We start from the raw sequence: 20503 nt of genomic DNA, 5'->3' as shown, positions 1-20503 counted from the left end.
GAGCTGGGAGGAGGTGGGCGCTGAGCTCTGAGCCTTCACTCTCCCAGTCTGGGGTCTGGCCTCTCACCTGTGAAGACCACACCCAGGTCAGAGCTGCTCACTTCGATGCCCTTCTGCTGCAGGCGGGCCGTGTCCACTTCTAGGCTCTCCTGCTCTCGGTTCAGTTCCTCTCCCTCCACCGTGACCTCGCAGGTGTCTAGGTCGTGGACAATCTCCTCTGACACCAGTGACTCTTGAACTGCAAAAATGACCCAACCGGAAATAGCAGAGGCTGTGGAGCCCAGGGAGGTGCTCACAGCGACAGCCTGTCTGCTCATCCTCCAACTCACAGAGGCCTTTTAGGGACCACGGATGGAGGTACAGGACAGTCATTTTCAAGAATTGGGGGTGCTTTATGTGTCTAGGAGGACTGGCCACCAGGAAGGCCCGAGAATGGGGGGCCAGCCAGCAGGAGCACCCCTACAGCAGCAACCCCTGCCCTCTCAACCCACAAGAGCCATCCCAGATACTGACGTCAAGCTGGAAAAAAGATGAAAGGACCCTCTAGGTGGGTTTCCAAAGATCATAATGAGCTCTAGCCCACGGGTCAGATTCCAGAAGCAGGCCCAAGAACAGCATTAAAACATTCAAGTCTACAAAATCACAGAGGAAAAGGGCCAAGAAATAAGTAGCAGCAGTGGGGTTTCAGCCGCCCACTTTTGGGCGACTGGTCTAGGCTGTCACCTGTGGGGTCCTCGTCCCCTTCTCCTTCGGGCTCCACCTCTCTCGTGATGGTGCTAATGATCCGAAGCTCGGGGAAAAGGAAAACCCCCTCCGAACTTTCAAATTCGGAAGCCGCTCGAGCAAAATGGTGGATGCCACTCAGACTGATCTTGGGCTCTTCCGGCTGCAAAACCATCACGTAGCCATCCAACACGGGGACTGAGAGGCAGGTGGCCTCGTTAAAACACCTGCCAACAAGGAAGGGGATGGAAGGGTCAGGGCCTTAAGAGGCGGCTTCTCAAGCCACACAGACAAAGGCGCTCGGAGGTGGACCACAGGATTCCACAACCACCTAGCGGACAAGACGCCGGCCACTCCCAGAATGTGCTTCCAAACATCACTTAAACTTTCTGGTAACGAGGGACAGATCACCTTTCCTTACAGAAGGGAGGCTGGGTTGACTTAAAAACCTAAATACACACATTTTCTCCTCAAGGGTCACTGAGCAAAGACAGGTTTATTGTTAAAAGCCAGGACATACTTGACCACGCTGGTGATTTTGAGTCTTCGGATCCCGGGTGTGGGGAACTGTCGTGAATTCAGGTAGGAAATGTGGTGCATGGCCTTATCCAACTCCGCTACATCCTCTCCCTCCAAGGTCAACACTGACTGACTGGGGCTGGCTTGGATCTGAAATGGCACCAAAACAGAGAGACAGGAACAGAATAAGGTTCTAACGGCAAGAAGCTGAAACCACAAACACTTCAACAAAGAGGATTAGCTTGGGACTGATTTGAATTGGTGACTTGGAGAAGAAAAGCTCACATAATTCCAGTGACTGTGACCCTATTATATGATGGTAAATATCTAAGGCACAGACAGATCTGTGATATAATAAATATATATTTGGTCTTTGTCCCAGGTTTCTGGCACAGAGCTCCTAAAACTTTTGGAATTTCCTGACGGATAGGGGCATCTTTTTTTATTCCTAATAAGCCCCTTTCAGCCACCCCCAGAATTTACCTTAATGAGGTGACTCTTGGATGCGGACTGGTTGCCAAAGAAACCAACCACGTGATTACATTGGACCTTCAGCCTCACCTCTAAACTCTGGGGAGGGGACAGAGACTGGAGATTGAGTTAATTAATCAACAGTCGTCAATGATCTGGTCAATCATACCTACATAACAGACCCTCCACAAAAACTTCTCAACGACAGGGTCTGGAGAGCTTCTGGGCTGGTGGACACAGCGAGGTGCCGGGAGGGTGGTGCACCTGGAGGGGGCGTGGAAGGCCCGTGCACCCTCCTCCACTCCTGGCCCTGGGCCTCCCTTCCACCTGCTTGTTCCTGAGTTGTATCCTTCATAATAAACCAGTAATAGTAAGTGAACTGTTTTCTGAGCAGTTCTAGCAAATTATTGAACCTGAAAAGGGCGAGGGATTGTGGGAACCCTCGACTTTTTTCAGCCAAGTGTGGGTACCAGAGGCCCAGATCCTTGCAGCTGGCACCAGAGGAGCAGGCATGTGGGGGGCAGTGGGGCCTGGTGCCCAGTTAGCGTCAGGACTGAACTGGATTACAGGACGCCTGGGGAGTCGGGGTCCAGGAGCTGGAGAACTGGTGTGTGAAAGACACCCCACACGTGTAGTGTCGGAGATGCTGTGAGTAAAAGCAGCTCAGGGCCAATCATCGATCAATCCTTATGCCAAGAGCCTCCGCACTTGTGCTTGAGGAAGTCGTGGGTGCCATGCAGGTGGGTGCTGGTGTTACCTTGACACCGCTGCCGCTGTCTTCGGGGATGTGCAGGTCTAGCCCCTCTTTACAGGTATACAGACAGTCAATCACTTTTTTATCTGTGAGCTTCCCGGAACGGATCGTCAGGCCAGCCAGATTACCTCGGAAAAACTGAGTCATGTGCAGGTCACCACCTGCAGAACACGGGGGTGGAAAAGCAGAAGTTGTAAGTGCAGCCCAGGGCCTCCTGCTTCACTTTTCAATGTGATGTTACCGGTGGTGGCAGCCTGATGGGTGGACATGCGGGTTAGTTCCTACCAGATCCTGTTAGCCTTGCAATCGACATGGAAGCACAATGAGGAAATTAAATGGTTTATGGTCATGCACGTGGCCCGGAGAAGAGAGGAGCTGGGGGTCCCTCCCCAGAAGCCCAGAAGCCAAGAGGTCCCGTGAGTGTCCCCACACATGCGGCCACTTCCTGGTAAGGGTGGCCCTCGCTGCACCCGTCATCATGGTACACAAGTGATGTCCTACCAGCGCCAGCCTCTTCAACCACTGCCTGGATCCGGCGCTGGGTTTCTTTTTTTTTTTCTTTTCTTTTTTTTTGGCTGCACCGCGACCAGGGATCAAACCCCGGTCCCTGCACTGAAAGCGCCAAGTCCTAACCATTGGACCGCCAGGTAATTCCCCTGGGCTGCTTTTTCTAACTGAGCACACTCGGGGAATACACACAAACTTGGGGATGAACGTACACAGGCAGGAGTAGAAAGATAAGAGGAATGCTAAAATCCTACCCTGCACAAAGCCTAGTATCAAGGCCGCCTACACGGGCTATTTTGTTGAGTCCCAGTGTGCCTGTCTCCTACTACTGAGGATAACTGGGAAGAGTGAAGATGTTACAAGAAAAAGCCAGAAGGTGGCCCTTGACAGACTGTAACAAAGAGCCAAAACCAGGAGGTACTAAACCCTGTTCTTACACTGGAGGAGGAGGAGAGACCAATTGTCAGCAGCATGCCTCACTCCGGATAAGGGACGTTAGACACTAAATCGTCACTAGGGATCGAGATTTCTAAGAAACATTATTTAAAACTTATTATCAGTCAGGACAGAATATCTAGCCACGAGTCTTTTCCTGTCTCCTGGTTCAGACACACGAGAAGCAGGAGGTGGCCTCCCAACCAAACTTAGCCTGTGAGATTTCAGCGGGGCGCCTCACGCAGTGGGATGGGGTAAAATTTGATGAGGAAAAGAAAAAATTCCCATTAGTACATTGCATTAATGAGTCATTTGTTCTCACTTCAACTGGGATCAGAATGGGCAGAAAAGGGAAATCCCATGATGCAGTGGAGTAGCATAAGGCAAAGCAGCAGCTCAAATAGTGTCTGGGACCAAAATGCAACTTGGGTGTCTCATGCGAAATGCACAATGAATGGATGTCTTGTCTTTAAATGAAACACAATAGTGAACCGTAGGCAAGGAAGTCCAGCAACCTGCAGAGGCCATAGGCACAGGCTCAGTTTCATTGTCATTTTCAACTCCTGAATACTCTGTAGAAAAGCAAGACAGACAATAGAAAAGGACCAAGAGATTAGGCTCTTCAAACTGGACCTTGAAAATTAGTTTTGAAAAGCTACCAAACACAAAGAGAAAAATTGCCCTCCCATCCCTCCTGGGGACACACTCCACACCTGAATGAAAACTGTACTTGATCACCTTTTCCCAAAGGGATATTTACCACTCCCGTGCTCCTTTCCATTCTTTTTTTTTTTTTAATATATTTTATTTAAGTACAGTTGATTTACAATATTGTGTTAATTTTACAGCAAAGCGATTCAATTATACATATATATATTCTTTTTCATATTCTTTTCCATTATGGTTTATCACATGATACTGAATATATTGTAGTTCCCTGGACTACACAGTAGGACCTTATTGTTTATCGCTTTCCATTCTCTTATTCCACCTTCCGGCAGCCTCCTTGCCAAAACACAGGTCAGATTCAAAATGAGATGAGTAACAGCTGTGCACTGAATTCACTGATCTCCTCAACCTGTCCAGGCAGGACACTGGGAGGTGGCAGCTGGCGCTGACGGCAGAGACGTACCTGGTGCAAAAGGCACCCACCCTGGACCACAGCGCCAGCCTTTTTAATGGGGAAGACACATGTCAGCGTCCAAAGCCTGGTATGTAGTGAACATTTATGTCTTTTTTGAAAGCTCAAAAGGAGTTCAAATCGGTTCACACTTGGATGTCACTCACATCCAAGTGACAGACGGAAGAAGGCATTTTTAACCAGTTTTTCTGAACAGAAAGGGAGAGTCGGAGGTTAAGGAACTCACCCAGAGAAACATAATCGGTGATGGGCCTGGGGACAGCGGCTGTGGTTCCCGCCCAGCGTTCTGGGTCGAGGCACCCGCCCAGCGACGGAGGACAGAATTTCCACTCTCCAGACCACGCGGTGGGTGCACTACTTCCCTCTCCCCGCCCCACCCCACGGTGCAGGCCTCACCACCTTTCCTGCCGCGGCCACATGGGGATGAGGCCAGGTGTGCACAGTTGAGCCCCGGAGCCCACACGGCTCCTACGTCCCCCTAACACACAGTTACAACTGACGTTTCCGTTGATCCCATGAAGCGGGCCTCCAGCCCAGGCTCCCCACGGTGAACTTGAAGGGAAAGGGACTTCAAATCCCCTGAAAGGAAGAAAGGAGATCTTCTTCCCCCATTAACTAAAATTTTTAAAACTTGTGTTTGGTTTGGAAATTTATAGGCAGATTCTTCTGGCTGAGGATGCTGAGAGGGCTGAGGTAGAAAGAGATGAGAAAGGATGAAAACTGATTGCCATCTGATGGCAGAGACACTGTGACATGGAGAGGAAGGCAGGGTGGGACGGGGTGGTGGGGGTGGGGGTGGGGTATTTTAACCCATGTAACAAAGTTTCCAGAATACAAAATAACATTTAGGTTCACACTTGTATTCTTTTTTTTAACATGTAAATATCATGCCTTTTTAAAACTTTTTATTTATTTATGGCTGCGTTGGGTTTTTGTTGCTGCGCACAGGCTTTCTCTACTTGTGGCGAGCGGGGGCTACTCTTGGTTGCGGTGCGCAGGCTTCTCACTGCGGTGGCTTCTCTTGCTGCAGAGCACGGGCTCTAGGCGCGCAGACTTCAGTAGTTGCAGCACGCAGGCTCAGGAGTTGCGGCTTGCAGGCTCTAGAGCGCAGGCTCAGTAGTTGTGGCGCACGGGCTTAGCTGCTCCGCGGCGTGTGGGATCTTCCCAGACCAGAGCTCAAACCTGTGTTCCCTACACTGGGAGGAGGATTCTTAACCACTGCGCCACCAGGGAAGTCCCCACACTTGTGTTCTTATTCTTTGTGTTTTTTTTGGCCGCGCCATGCAGCATGTGGGATCTTACTTAGTTCCCTGACCAGGGATCAGTGGAAGCGCAGAGTCTTAACCACTGGACATCCAGGGAAGTCCCTTGTATTCTTATTCTTATTTTTAAAATCCTTACTCAGAAATTATTGTTTAATTTGGGAAGGAAGTTTGAACTAAAATTTTAAGAGTAACAACTACAAGCTTCCTGAAATTTTAAGGGTAACAACTAAAAACTTTCTAATAATTTATTCCTCATTCCTTGGTCTCACGTTCTACTTTCTCACAGATGGACTGTCACCAGTAATAAATCTGGGAATTTGCTGAAGAAGTTCACTGTGAAATGCTGTCTTATTCTTTTTCATATGGAAGGATCTGCAGGAAAATTATGAAATTCAAATTCTCCTAAAAGCAGCAAAACTGTCTTGGCATTTAGGCTCTTTCACAAATTTCTAACCTAACTCAAGGTATAATGTTTCCAAAGGGAAGGAAAAAGAAGGCCTATTTAGCAGGTACATGTAGTGATGGTGACACCCTGAAGCGACACAACACACAGTCATGGGCAAAGTTGGAGGGGGGGCCCATGAACCTTGAGAGCAGACCAAGGGGTCTGGGAAAAATCACATGCTTAATTTTTACTAACTTCTAAAATTTAGTTTTCCCTTTGGTTACAAATGTCAGCTACAAATCACAGGAATATTAGAAGAAACTGTGACTGTGCCGCCAGGTTATCATGTCCTACCAGCTGCTCTGCTGTAGGTACACGGCATGGTTACAAAGCCCCTCCTGCTCTGCCTCCTGGAAGTTTATGGAGGTGCCTGATCTTCATGAGTTAATAAAGCGGCACAGGTGTTACTACTTTACAAATTTATCCTTTTAGTACTTTGATAACTGTATTTCAGTTTAATTGGTCGCCTCTGAAATCCTATGTGTTTCATTTTGTTTCACAGACTAATAAGAAATTATCCTGAGAAAGGTCCACAGGCTTCACAAACCACCAAAGGACTCCGTGGCACAGAAAAGGTTAGCACCCCTGGTTTGGTGGGTCAGAACACTGGGCCTGAGTGCACTGGCTCCAGTGGTTCAAATCCTAGCACCACGTAACCAGCTGGTAACACAGCTCACTACTTCTCTGAGCCCCGGTTTTTCAGCTATGAAATCGGGATAAAAAGAGCTGCTGCCCCGCAAACATACTATTAGGATTAATGAGATAACGTATGTGAAGCCATTGGCACACAGCCTGCCACTCAGAAAACAAGAATAAAAGGTGTCGTCTCGCTGGTGGCTGTCATCACATCCCGTCCTGGTCTTCCAGCAGAGATGGCCACGGACTCTCCCCCAATCCTCACTGAAGGTGCTCCCGCCAGGTTATCAAGTGCTAATCACTCTGACGAGCCCTCCTGGCCGGAGCAACTCACGTGTCTGTGCCTGACGGTTGCCTCCCTGTTTTTGTAAACTTTCCAACGAACAGGTTAATTTATAAATAATTTATAAACAAGGTCCTCAATGACACTCTCCCTCTGCATATCTCCTCCTGGACCCCCGGGAAAGGAGTTCCCATCCTTTAACGCCTTCATCAAGCATCGTAAATAGAGCCCTCCTTGAGCCTGGCAGCAGCCGTGCCCCCCAGAAAGGCTACACCAGGCAAAGGAATGAAGAGAAAGGAGAGGACAATAAGGGATGTGAGACCCTGAGAGGAGCCTGTTTCCACCAACAGAGCAGAGAAGAAGTACTGAATTCTCGAAGCCTGGAGGGGACGGGGTGCCGACGACCGTTACCTTGCCAGCAAGCTCCAACCATGAGCTGGGTTTCGATCTTGGACGCATGAAGCGGGTAGTCTTCAGTCACAGAGAAGGGCTTGTGAGAGACGCCGTCCACGTAAAGAGTCACGTTTGGGATTTCCACGTTGAGGACATAGTGATGCCATTCCTCGTCACAGACCTACAAGGCCAAGGGGGTGGGTGGTTAAGTGTGAAACGTCCACCTTCCCTCTCACCCAAAGACGCAGCCATGAGAGCGACATAACTGGACACAAGAACAAGTCACCCAGAATGAACCTCTGTCTTCCTAAAAAGGAAAAGACTTAAAATGACAACAACAAAATACGTCTCATCCCACCACATCTCACCCCAAAAGGTCAAGGTGACATTACCATCTCTAGGACACTTCAGACTTGGGGGCGCTACTCATTTGTCATGTGACAGGACCCCAGACAGGGAGCTGCCCGATTCCCTTCTGCCAAGAGCATGACACCAGGAAATTCTATTATCAGCAGGATGGACACCACCCAGGGGGCTGGCCATTCCTTTTCTGGATCAAAATGAAAAATGTGGCACTTCCACATTAACCACTGTGGCGCAGTGGTTAAGAATCCGCCTGCCACTGCAGGGGCCACGGGTTCGAGCCCTGGTCCGGAAAGATCCCACATGCCACGGAGCAACTAAGCCCGGGCACCACAGCTACTGGAGCCTGAGCTCTAGAGCCCGCGAGCCACAACTACTGAGCCCACGTGCTGCAACTACTGAAGCCCGCGCACCTAGAGCCCGTGCTCTGCAACAAGAGAAGCCACCGCAGTGAGAGCCCACGCACCACAACGAAGAGTAGCCCCTGCTCGCCGCAACTAGAGAAAGCCCGTGTGCAGCAACGAAGACCCAACACAGCCAAAAATAAATAAATATTTTTTAAAAAATGAAAAATGCCTCCAGTTTCTGAACGAGGCCCACTACAGCACATGTGCTTTCTTTTTCGGTTCAAAGGTGATGGTCTAAATAAATACGAACATACAGCTCAGATGGCCAAATTCAACTGAGCTCCTCTCCTATCATGAAGGAGCAGCTCCCCAATATCTCCCTTGTTGTCACGTGGGGTGCTGGTCTGCAGTCTCCAAGGCCTGGCTGGTCTGGCATTCCCTGATTTCTGGCTTTAGAGGAAGAGGCAGACATGCAAGAACAGGGACAGGCAGAGAAGGAGATGCTATGGGATGAAATTTCTAAAACTGTATTTTTAAAAAGCCTGCCCAGGGACTTCCCTGTGTGGTCCAGTGGTTAAGAAATCTGCCTTCCAATGCAGGGGACGTGAGTTTGATCCCTGACTGGGGAACTAAGATCCCACATGCAGCAGGGCAACTAAGCCCGCACACCACAACTACTGAGCCTGCACACCGCAACTAGAGAGAAGCCCCTGCATCACAACTAGACAGAAGCCCACGTGCCGCAACGAATAGCTCGCGTGCCACAACTAAGACCCGACGCAGCCAAAAATAAATATTTAGAAATAATAAATAAATAAAAAGCTTGCCCAATTTACCTTTAAATTCTAAGAAACTGAACCAAGGAGAAATCAAGAGCTAAAACAGACCAGAAACATCAAAATAAATGAAGAAATTACCAAAGATTATCCCCAAAAGAAAAGCAGCTGCTCTTTATAAGTCTGAGGAAAAAATTCAAATCTCTAATATCGTATATATGTTTCTTATATACGCATAATGTATGTGTGTATAAATGTATAATCACATATTTCTAAATAAAGAAATTGCACAGGGCTTCCCTGGTGGCGCAGGGGTTGAGAGTCCGCCTGCCGATGCAGGGGACACGGGTTCGTGTCCCGGTCCGGGAGGATCCCACATGCCGCGAAGCGGCTGAGCCTGTGGGCCATGGCCGCTGGGCCTGCGCGTTCGGAGCCTGTGCTCTGCAGCGGGAGAGGCCACAGCAATGAGAGGCCCGCGTACCGCAAAACACAAAAACAACAACAAAAAGACATTGCACAGCAATTCACTTTTGAGACAGATAAGATCTTAATTTTAGTTTCTTTATTTAAAACAAGTTCTATAATATATGCTGCTTCAGAAAGTAATTTATATTACACCCCCAGTTTTTAAAATAGTACGGGTTTCTTGGGAAATACCATGAGCATATCTTGAGAAGAGAGTAGGAGAATTAGTATAATTTTTTAATTTCCTTGAAAACACGGTGATTAGGGTAGTAAAACCCCAAACCACAGACAACACCCACGACAATACTGGTGACAAAGTGACTACATGAATGCTGAAACAAGTCGGGTGGAGGAAAGCAACAGGGCTTCTGATCCAGGTGATACCAGAGTGTGTGAAGCCACATTTTTAAAAAAATATTTTATGAAAACAACAGAAGGGAGAGATCAAACCCTAAAGCTGGAAAAAAAAAAAAAACTCATGCTTTTCAAAGTGTAGGAAAGCTAATTTCATGTAAAATTGAGGGGGGAAAAATGATCACGACTCAATCCCAAAAAGTTTTTAAAAGAAAAAAAAAAAGACAACCAAAGGGAATAACCTCCCTTCAGATAATGAAACCACACCTGAAAGACATACCTAACAAAAGAGATGAAAATGATAATCTGTTATTTCAAAACACGCTAAAAGACATGAGGAAAATGACAAAACAGAAGAACATAGTTTGTAATTAGAGCAACTCAGAAATGAGGTGACAAAGCACAGGAATGATTTAAACAAAAGGGAAAGATACAGAAAACAGGTAAAGAATATCAACAAAAGACAAGAGGAGTCCCCAGAGAGGAAAACCAAAGCAATAGAAGAGAATACTAAAAACTATAACAAAAACTTTCCTGAAATACCAAAACGTTTGAAACTAGATACTAAAAGGCATACCACATATTCGGGAAAACAGGCCTAAGACAACCAAGACATATTCGTAAAATCAAATGACCTTAAAGAAAAGAAGAAGAAGGAAAAAAAAAAACCCACACATCCCATGGTCATCCAAACAAAAAGACTGAGTGTTTTTCTTTTCTTTTCTTTTTTGCGGTACGCGGGCCTCTCACTGCTGTGGCCTCTCCCGTTGCGGAGCACAGGCTCCGGACGCGCAGGCTCAGCGGCCGTGGCTCACAGGCCCAGCCGCTCCGCGGCATGTGGGATCTTCCCGGACCGGGGCACGAACCCGTATCCCCTGCATCGGGGGGCAGACTCTCAACCACTTCGCCACCAGGGGAAGCCCAAGGCTGAGTGTTTTATAAAGGAAAGAAAATCAAGCTGTTGTCAGATTTTTAACAGCAACATTTTACATCAGAACTCAACGGAGAGACAGATTTTCTGTTCTTGGAAATCTTACGTCGGAGCCAGAGATGTTATATCCAGCCAAAGTGACCTTCAGTATAAAGGCCATATTAAAACAACACGTAAGAACTCAGGAATTAACTGTTTCCATGAGCCCTTCCTGAGAACACACTTCCTACGACCCGAGTGACCAGAGATCAAGTGGTGACACTGACCACGGACGGCTGCTAAAATCACAGAGAAACAACCCGACGGAGCTTAAACAGATCAGAAACATGCAAACCCCATTCTGATCAAGCCTTTACAGCCCAGTCCCAATTTACAGGGTATAAGGAAGAGAGAGGAGTGGTAAATGACACCACAGAGAGAGGAGCATGTTCTGTCACCAAAGAAACTCCAAGAGAGAAGAGGAAAATCTACAGATTAAAATAAACTCAAAAGGTCCATCAGCCAATCCCAGTGTAAGGCCCCTTATTTGGATCCTGATTCAAACAAACAAATTTGTAAACACGAAAACATCTATGAGACAATTTGAACAAAAAATTCTTAATAGTGGAAGTAACAATGAAACAAGGTTGACCAAGAGCTGATAATTATTGAAGCCAGGGTGTGTGGAGTTGTTCCTTACACTAATCTGTCCACCTTTACCTATGTGTGAAATTTTCCATGATAAAGTTTCCAAAACATGTCATCAGAAGAAACTGAATATCTAAGTGTAGACTGTGGTTACTAAAACAGAACTATACCTAAAATGTCTACCTACATTGCAACTTTTTTTCTGTATGATACCTTTCTTAGTTTCTTGAAAAAACTGATGACAAAAGTTTCCGAGAAAGAAATGATCTATGTAAATAAAAATTACACCAGTAAGAGATGAACACTGCCGGACAGTCACTTCATCTTTCCACCATCACATACTTTTTTCCTTTCTCATATGTGCTCTTATGTATCTATCTTGTAACTGTTTCAGACAATGTTATATTTTACCAACTACAGGCACATATAACACTATGTCAGCTCTTATCCACAAACTCCATGAGGCAAACAAATTAAGCTCAGGTTTCCTTCTTGCCCCAACTCTAAATCACAAGAGGAAATGACCTGCTGTGATTTTAATGAAAAGGCTTTCTCAGTTTACAGCATCTCCTCATTTCCTGTAACACATTGATTCTTTGCACATGACACTTGATTTTTATCACAGCAACTGTTAGGAAATCAGCTTTGCAAAGATATGACATCATCACAAGAAGTATAATGTGCTCTAACGTTGAAACTATAAATTCCCACGAGCTAACAGTTCATGTGATGTCTGAAAGATGTCAAGATTGCTGGTTCCTTGAATATTTAAAATATCGCGTCGCACCCTCGAATCTGCTGAGGCACCCAGGGTCCTTGGCACAACTTGGGAGGCAAGGCCTTAAATAACAAACAAATACAAGGACCTCAATCCCAATTTTGAAGCAAGTGCTGCTTATCTCAAGAAATTATAACACGATATTTGGGATTTAAAACATATCATTTCTTTATACAGGCACACCTTGGAGATATCACAGGTTTGGTTCCAGACCACACCAATAAATCGAGTATCACAATAAAGCGAGTCTTACGAATTTATTTTCGTTTCCCAGTGCATATAAATTTATGTTTACACTATACTGTGGTCTATTAAGTGTGCAACTGCATTATGTCTAAAAAATAACAGTGTACATACCTTCATTAAAAAATACTGCTAAAAAATGCTAACATTATCTGACAAGGCAGGGTTGCCACAAGCCTTCAATTTATAAAAACTGCAATTATCTGTGGAGCGCAATAAAATGAGGTACGCCTGTATTAATATTTTATGTATAAAACACGTACAGGTAAAAAAAACAAACTTCGGCTTTCAGTAAAAAGGAGTTCAGTGGATTTAATTTGCTGTCCTATTAGCCACAGACACAGAAATCATAAAATCGTAAATAAACCCCGCCCATAAACAGCTGGTCCTGTTCACGGTCGCAGTGCCCGTTTAATCTCTCTGAAAAACACCCACAGCAGTGAGTTTTCCATGCACTCACCTGATTCAACTTCCAGTGGAATTCTGCAGGTCTGTATTTCTTCTCTTCTGAAGGATCCTGACGGAGGAGGAAAATAAGCCGGCAGCCGTGGACATAGACTGAATAATGGTGTCGGTTCATATCTGCGAAGAGTAATTCTACTAGTAAACTGCCGACTTAAGACCCAAAGGAGAACTAAAAGCTATTTCTTGAATGCATCTTGAAAACACAGTTTTATCAGCATGGGTGAACTCTCCATGGTGGGCCAAGGCAGGGTTTAGGAAAAACTACGCTTGGGCTTTACTGAGAAGAGGGGCCCAATCCACTGAGTAAAGCTAACAAACGCCCAGAGACCAGTGCAGTGTCTTGAGCACAGAACAACGGGTGTCACCAAGAGCGTGTGGGAGCCTTTAGGGTTAGAATAAGGTGCCCACCTCCAGGCACCACTACAGCGGACGCCCCTTACAGCGAAGCTCACCCACCTGTTTTGTCTGAGCTGCAAAGGACCGTCTCCTTCTTCCTGCCAAACGGCCCGTGCCTCATCCACACAGAGATCGTAAAAGGCTCCTTGGGGTTGACGGAAACGACGCCATCTGGGACCCTCACCCCTTGAGTGCCATTGAACTCGTAGACCTGGTCGCTGTCGTGGCCATTGTCAGTGGGGAGGCCGATGGTCCAGTTCAAGGAGCCGCCCGGGGAAGGGAGCAGCTCAGCTGTGCCAGACGCAGCGCCTAAGCAACATGGAGACACTCACTATGTATCATGCGACGAACTCAAAAGGGATAAGCATTTCAAAGCCACACTAAGGTACTGTCTTTGTTTTTTTGTTTTTTTTAAATTGAACTAGAGTTGATTTACAATGTTGTGTTAGTTTCAGGCGTACAGCAAAGTGATTCAGTTATACATACATATATAAATATATGTATTCTTTTTTTTACGTTCTCTTCTGTTATAGGTTATTACAAGATATTGAGTATAGTTCCCTGTGCTCTACAGCAGGTCCTTGTTTATCTATTTTATATATCGTAGCGTGTATATATTTATCCCAAAGTCCTAATTTATCCCTCCTCTCCCCACCTTTGGTAACCATAGTTTGTTTCCTATGTCTGTGAGTCTATTTCTGTTTCATAAATAAGTTCATTTGTATAATTTTTTTTAGATTCCACACATAAGCGATAGCATATGATACTTGTCTTTGTCTGACTTACTTCACTTTGTATGATCATCTCTAGGTCCACCCATGTTGCTGCAAATGGCAATATTTCATTCTTTTTTATGGCTGAGTAATATTCCACTGTGTGTGTGTGTGTGTGTGTGTGTGTGTATACATATATACACACACACATATATATATATACATATCTTCTTTACCCATTCATCTGTCAATGGACAGTTAGGTGAGTTCCATGTCTTGGTTATTATAAACAGTGCTGCTATGAGCACTGGGGTGCATGTATTAAGGTACCACTTTTATCTTAGTGGTTATACAGTTTGCTAGTTCCAGTTTACTTTTCCTCAAAAATAAGGGCTTTTATTATTAAAAAGATTCATAAATAATAACCATGGATTTTTTTTAAAGGAAGAAAAAAAGAGGAGTATAATCTTTAAAAACTGTGAATCACTATGTTGTACAGCAACTATACTTCAATAAAAAAATAAAGAAAAGAGAAAAAAAGAAGCATTACTTGTGATCCCACCCCAATATATCCCCTATTAACATGTGGGTATAAACACTTCCAGTCCTTTCTTTAAGAATGTACACATATTATTAAAATATGTATAATACGTACGAATATATGTCATAAAATATGTATAATATGACTATATTATAAAAATGGAGTCCTGCTATGTACATACCTACATATATTCCCAGTAATATTCTTTTTTTTTTTTTTTTTTTTTTTTTTTTTTGCAGTACACGCGCCTCTCACTGTTGTGGCCTCTCCCATTGCAGAGCCCAGGCTCCGGACGCGCAGGCTCAGCGGCCATGGCTCACGGGCGCAGCCGCTCCGCGGCATGTGGGATCTTCCCGGACCAGGGCACGAACCCGCGTCCCCTGCATTGGCAGGCAGACTCTCAACCACTGCGCCACCAAGGAAGCCCTCCCAGTAATATTCTTTACAGCATAATTTAAAATGTCTGAATAGCATTTCACTGTATAGAATTTGTGCTGTGATATATTTAACTGATCTGTCCTGTGCACACGGAGTTGTCCCTATTTTTTCTCTGTGACAAACCTTGGCTTGACCAGGACTTCTGTGTGTCTCCATGATTATTCCCTTAGGATAAACTCCTAGAAATGGGATACTAAGCCAAAGAACATGAAACAACTTTTGTTACACATTGCCAGGCTCGATTTTCTTTTAAATTCATCCACAGAGGATTTTGCAACCTTTCACAGCCACTGGGCCCTTGACTTCTCTATTCCTAGGGGCAGCATGACTTGGCTGGGACAGCCTGGTCTTTTGAGTATCATACGATCTTGGTCCAAATCCCAGCTCAGCCACTTCCTACAAGTGTGACCTTGGGCAAGCGACTCAGCCTCCCTCAGTCTCAACTAATTCTTCTGTAAAGACAAGGCCAATGCTACCACCTTTGTAGACCTGATGGGAAGATTAAATGAAATAACACATGTGGAAGGACCTAGCGTACAGTAAGCACTCAAATATAAAATTCTTTCTACCTTTGAACTGTTCTGCTGACAGAATGTTCATTTAATACCATAGAAAATAACGGCATTACGAGAAAGTACGTTTTTTTACACTATACTTACATAGTATAAAATAGAAAATATTCCAGACCTCTTTACTTACATACATTTAGGTACATGATTATAAATATTTGGATTCAGAATCAGGATGAGCCACAGAGAATATACTTTTTCCCTTTTGCTTGTTCTTCATATGACAATTTCCAATTATGAAAGAAAACTGGTTGCCTAAATCTAACTGTCATTATCACTTAGTGAAAAGACGGATGAGAACTGGAAAATGCTCCCTACGAAAGGCCCTTCCGAGCATCAAGAGGCCACTGAAGTTACTGGTGTTTTACCACCGGCCAAGCGGAACATTCCTCCTCAGCATCTTCCCCAAGAGGCATCCATACCTCACCTTTGCCTCATTCAGACAGACCAGGAAAATATCCAAACCGACGGTGAAGATGGAGAACTAGCCTTGGGTCAGATCTGCGATCATTCTGTCTCTCAGCTGCTCCACACCTTGTTTGTGGGACATAAAGACTATAAATTCGATGCAGGTTTCCTTAGTTTCCATTTTCTACTTCACGTTTGCCAAAAGCTATTGCATTACCTATAGCTTTTTTTTTCCTTCAGTCCTTACATAAACGTCTCATTTCATTTAAAGCTCACTCCATCCGCCTGCCGATGAAGGGGACACAGGTTCGTGCCCTGGTCCAGGAGGATCCCACATGCCGTGGAGCGGCTGGGCCCGTGAGCCATGGCCGCTGAGCCTGCGCGTCCGGAGCCTGTGCTCCGCAACGGGAGAGGCCACAACAGTGAGAGGCCCACATACCGCAAAAAAAAGCTCACTCCACTTATAGAATGCCTATTTTGATGATTCTCAATGCATGTTAGAGAAATACTTGCTTCAAATCAGTGGTTCTTAAAATGCACAGACACACACACACTCTTCTGAACAGACTTTTAGGGGTTCAGGGTCCCTCTCTCGCCTCCTTACCACAGAGCCGGTGGAGGGACTTCTCGGAGTAGGTGTCGCGGTCACAGCCCTTCCCTATGTGGCTGGTCTCCAGCTCCACCGTCACCTGCACTGAGGCCACCGATTCACCACATGTCTCCAGGTGGACGTTTGGGAAGAGCGCCAAAGCACCAGTGCCAGGCTCGTACTCGACCCTGTTGTTCCATCCTGTGTGGGCCCACACACGGGCGGCGGGGGGGGGGAAGAAAACTCCTGTTAGGTCTCCGTGGTGAACAGATTTTCAGAGCAGGTGTGACAGCAGCAGAGAGACAGTGAGGCTCACCTTGCCACCCAGGGGTGCAGGTGGGTTTGATGCTGATCTTCACCAAAACATCCTCTGTTGCCCTCTTCTTCCCGCAGTCGTAGGCCGTGACTGTCAGCTTGTACTGTTGCTCTTTCCTGGAGTTCAGCTTCTCTGTGTTTTTTATATAACCTTCCAAGAGGAAGAACAACAGTGAGAACCCAAACCCATTCTGCTTCTCTCTTCTGACTTTTTTTTTAATTGACGTAGAGTTGATTGTGTCAGTTTCAGGTGTACAGCAAAGTGATTCAGATATATATATATATATATTTTTTTTTTCCCCGATTATTTTCAAACCCACTGTTTTTGACTTCTGTCGTCCTATGCTGAAACACAAAATGCACGTTGTTTCAGCCCTGGAAACACTGACACAGAAATAAACTGATGCTTGAGATAATTAACATCCATGCTTTCCTGAGCTTGAACGCACACTAAATCCACCTTGAAGGATTATTTAAGCAGAGGAGTGAGTCTACAGAATTCAGCCTCCATTTATTCTTATAGTTGTATTTGGTTTTATATTTAAGATTTAATAGTTAACATGTAAGAGAATAAAAGAGACAAAATAATTCAAGTATTTCAAATATTAAATACAAGATGGAGGGCTTCCCTGGTGGCGCAGTGTTAAGAATCCGCCTGCCGATGCAGGGGACACAGGTTCGAGCCCTGGTCCAGGAAGATCCCACATGCCGCGGAGCAACTAAGCCCGTGCGCCACAACTACTGAGCCTGCGCTCTAAAGCTCACGTGCCACAACTACCGAAGCCTGTGCACCTAGAGCCCGTGCTCCACAACAAGAGAAGCCACCGCAATGAGAAGTCTGCGCACCACAATGAAGAGTAGCCCCTGCTCACCGCAACTAGAGAAAGCCGGCACGCAGCAACGAAGACCCAACACAGCCAGAAACAAAAATAAATAAATAAATAAATTTATAAAAATACAAGATGGAGCTGCATTAAATACTTCTTGCTAAAAGATTTACTTTGCTAGAGAGAGATTTCCTACCCTCAGCCAGTAGAACAGAAGCCTGCTTTTTGAACGTGAGTGCAAATGTCTGCAAAGTCTTTTCAATGTCCATCATTTCATCGAAGATTCTGGACTACGCATTAACAATGGAGACACCATAGCATCATCAAGAAGCCATAACCTAATAAAGAAGCTGCGCTCCAGAATAAGTTAATTCTAGTCAGTTACCAAGGATGGCGGGGTGTCTGGCAGCGAGGTATCAACCTTCATCTTCAAGATGAGGCAGAAAAGCCAAATCTGATGGAGAACAGAAAACGAAACTGACTAAGAGGCAGTCTCATTCGGATGCACGCTGACTGAAAGGTAGGGAGATAAAAAAATAAAAACACCTTAGGTGGGGGATTTTTATTAGATTTTGGTGGGAAAGGAAATAGAGGATCACCCTATAAGAGAACACAAGATTTGGTGCCAGAAAAGAGGCTTTCAGGGGACAGAGTAAAAACTTAAACATGACCTAAGTAGACACTTCTCCAAAGACATAGATGGCCAAAAGGTACATGCATGAAGAGATGCTCAACACTGCTATTTATTAGAGAAATGCAAATCAAAACTACAATGAGGTATCACCTCACACCAGTCAGAATGGCCATCATCAAAAAGTCTACAAATAATAAATTCTGGAGAGGGTGTGGAGAAAAGGGAACCCTCCTACATTGTTGCTGGGAATGTAAATTGGTGCAGCCGCTGTGGAGAACAGTATGGAGGGTCCTTAAAAAACTAAAAATAGAATCACCATATGATCCAGCAATCCCACTCCTGGGCATAATATCTGGGGAAAACCACAATTCAAAAAGATACAGTGCACCCCAATGTTCACTGCAACACTGTTTACAATAGCCAGGACATGGAAGCACCCTAAATGTCCATCGACAGATGAATGGATAAATATGTGGTATATGTATACAAAGGAATATTACTCAGCCATAAAAAAGAATGAAATAATGCCATTTGCAGCAACATGGATGGACCTACCAGTTATCATACTAAGTGAAGTAAGCCAGACAGAGAAAGACAAACATCATGATATGCCTTAAATGTGGAATGTTTAAAAAAAATTATACAAATGAACTTACATACAAAACAGAAATAGACCCACAGACATAGAAAACAAACTTATGGTTACCAAAGGGGAAGGGGGGGAAATAAATTAGGAGATTGGGATAAACATACACACACTACTATATATAAAATAGGGCTTCCCTTGTGGCCCAGTGATTAAGAATCAGCCTGCCAGTGCAGAGGGCAAGGGTTTAAGCCCTGGTCCGGGAAGATCCCACGTGCCACGGAGCAACTAAGCCCACGTGCCACAACTACTGAAGCCTGCGTGCCTAGAGCCCGTGCTCCACAACAAGAGAAGCCACCGCAATGAGAAGCCCGCGCACTGCAATGAAGAGTAGCCCCTGCTCACCACAACTAGAGAAAGCCCACACACAGCAACGAAGTCCCAGTGCAGCCGAAAATAAATTAATTAATTAAAAAAAAAAAGTTAAAAAAAAAAAGAGATAACCAACAAGGACCTACTGTATAGCACAGGGAACTATATAGTCAATATTTTATAATAACACATAAGGGAAAAGAATCTGAAAAAAAAAAAAATATATATATATATATAAAAAACTGAATCACTTTGCAGTATGCCTGAAACTAACACAACACTGTAAATCAACTACACTTTAACTAAAAAACAAAACTTAAATGTGAGACAGACACGCCAAGTTAGGTCTTGCTATGGACTGAATGTGTGTGTCCCCCCAAATTCTTATGTTGAACTCTTGACTCTCAATGTGATGGCAGTAGGAGGTGGGGCCTCTGGGAGGTGATGAGGTTTAGACGAGGTCATGAGGGTGGAGCCCTCATGACGAGACTAGTGTCCTTACAAGAGAAAGAGACTAGAGCTTTCTCCCTGCCACGGGAGGACACAGCAAGAAGCAGGTCCTCACTGACGCTTGGCACCTTGATCTTGGACTTCTCAGCCTCCAGAACTGTGAAAAGTAAGTGTCTGCTGTTTCGGCCCCCCAGGTCTATGGTATTTTGTTAGAGCAGCCTGAACGGACTAACTGTGAGTTTCACCGAAGTGCAGACAAAGTTTGGGTTTGAAGCCGATTGGCATAGAGGGGCTGCCTACCCCACCTCCCCCACAGTGAGGAAAGAACGCTCCTGGGTGCTCACCATCTTTGTCGACAGCAAATGGCACATCCGGGGTGACAATCTCATAGCTGCAAATCTGGCTGAACTGGGGGGAGCAGTCTGCGTCCACTGCCTCCACCCTCAGGATGCTGTCATACTGCTTCCCCTCTACCACCGTGGCTTTGTAGGACTTCTCCTTGAATACAGGTGCATACTCGTTCACGTCGTTCACCTGAATATGGACAGTTGCTCTGGAAGAAGGGGGGAGGAGAAAGGCTGTGTGTTTTGCTTGTTTTTTTACCCCAAGAATAAAATTCTGCCCTATTCTTAAATTTCCTTTGACTTTTAAAGTTAAAATAGGAATCTGGTTGATTCTTCCAAGTCCTAGCGAATAAGAGAGCTGGTAAAAAGGCAGGAATATGAAATAAGAGACTTGGGATTT

The 20503-nt window shown here is 45.3% G+C and overlaps 1 protein-coding gene across 1 annotated transcript in view; it reads right to left on the bottom strand.

The window, feature by feature from the left end:
- The window catches only part of CLSTN1 (calsyntenin 1), an 87092-nt gene that overhangs the window by 3956 nt on the left and 62633 nt on the right, over positions 1 to 20503 (bottom strand). The window contains exons 6-16 of the mRNA XM_022598739.3: positions 20104 to 20312; positions 16892 to 17041; positions 16591 to 16776; positions 13378 to 13626; positions 12917 to 13038; positions 7591 to 7753; positions 3925 to 3981; positions 2471 to 2628; positions 1244 to 1392; positions 724 to 950; positions 68 to 238 (exon numbers count right to left, since the gene is read on the bottom strand). Coding sequence (XP_022454447.2) covers positions 68 to 238; positions 724 to 950; positions 1244 to 1392; positions 2471 to 2628; positions 3925 to 3981; positions 7591 to 7753; positions 12917 to 13038; positions 13378 to 13626; positions 16591 to 16776; positions 16892 to 17041; positions 20104 to 20312 — 1841 coding nt within the window. The remainder of the gene's footprint in view (positions 1 to 67; positions 239 to 723; positions 951 to 1243; positions 1393 to 2470; positions 2629 to 3924; positions 3982 to 7590; positions 7754 to 12916; positions 13039 to 13377; positions 13627 to 16590; positions 16777 to 16891; positions 17042 to 20103; positions 20313 to 20503) is intronic.

This window comes from Delphinapterus leucas, chromosome 1, assembly GCF_059928025.1.
Source record: "Delphinapterus leucas isolate spDelLeu-1000000601 "Yukka" chromosome 1, BTC_Dleu_Yukka2, whole genome shotgun sequence".
Taxonomy (NCBI): domain Eukaryota; kingdom Metazoa; phylum Chordata; class Mammalia; order Artiodactyla; family Monodontidae; genus Delphinapterus; species Delphinapterus leucas.
The sequence above is the reverse complement of the archived record's forward strand: the minus strand, read 5'-3'. Positions and strand labels throughout refer to the sequence as shown.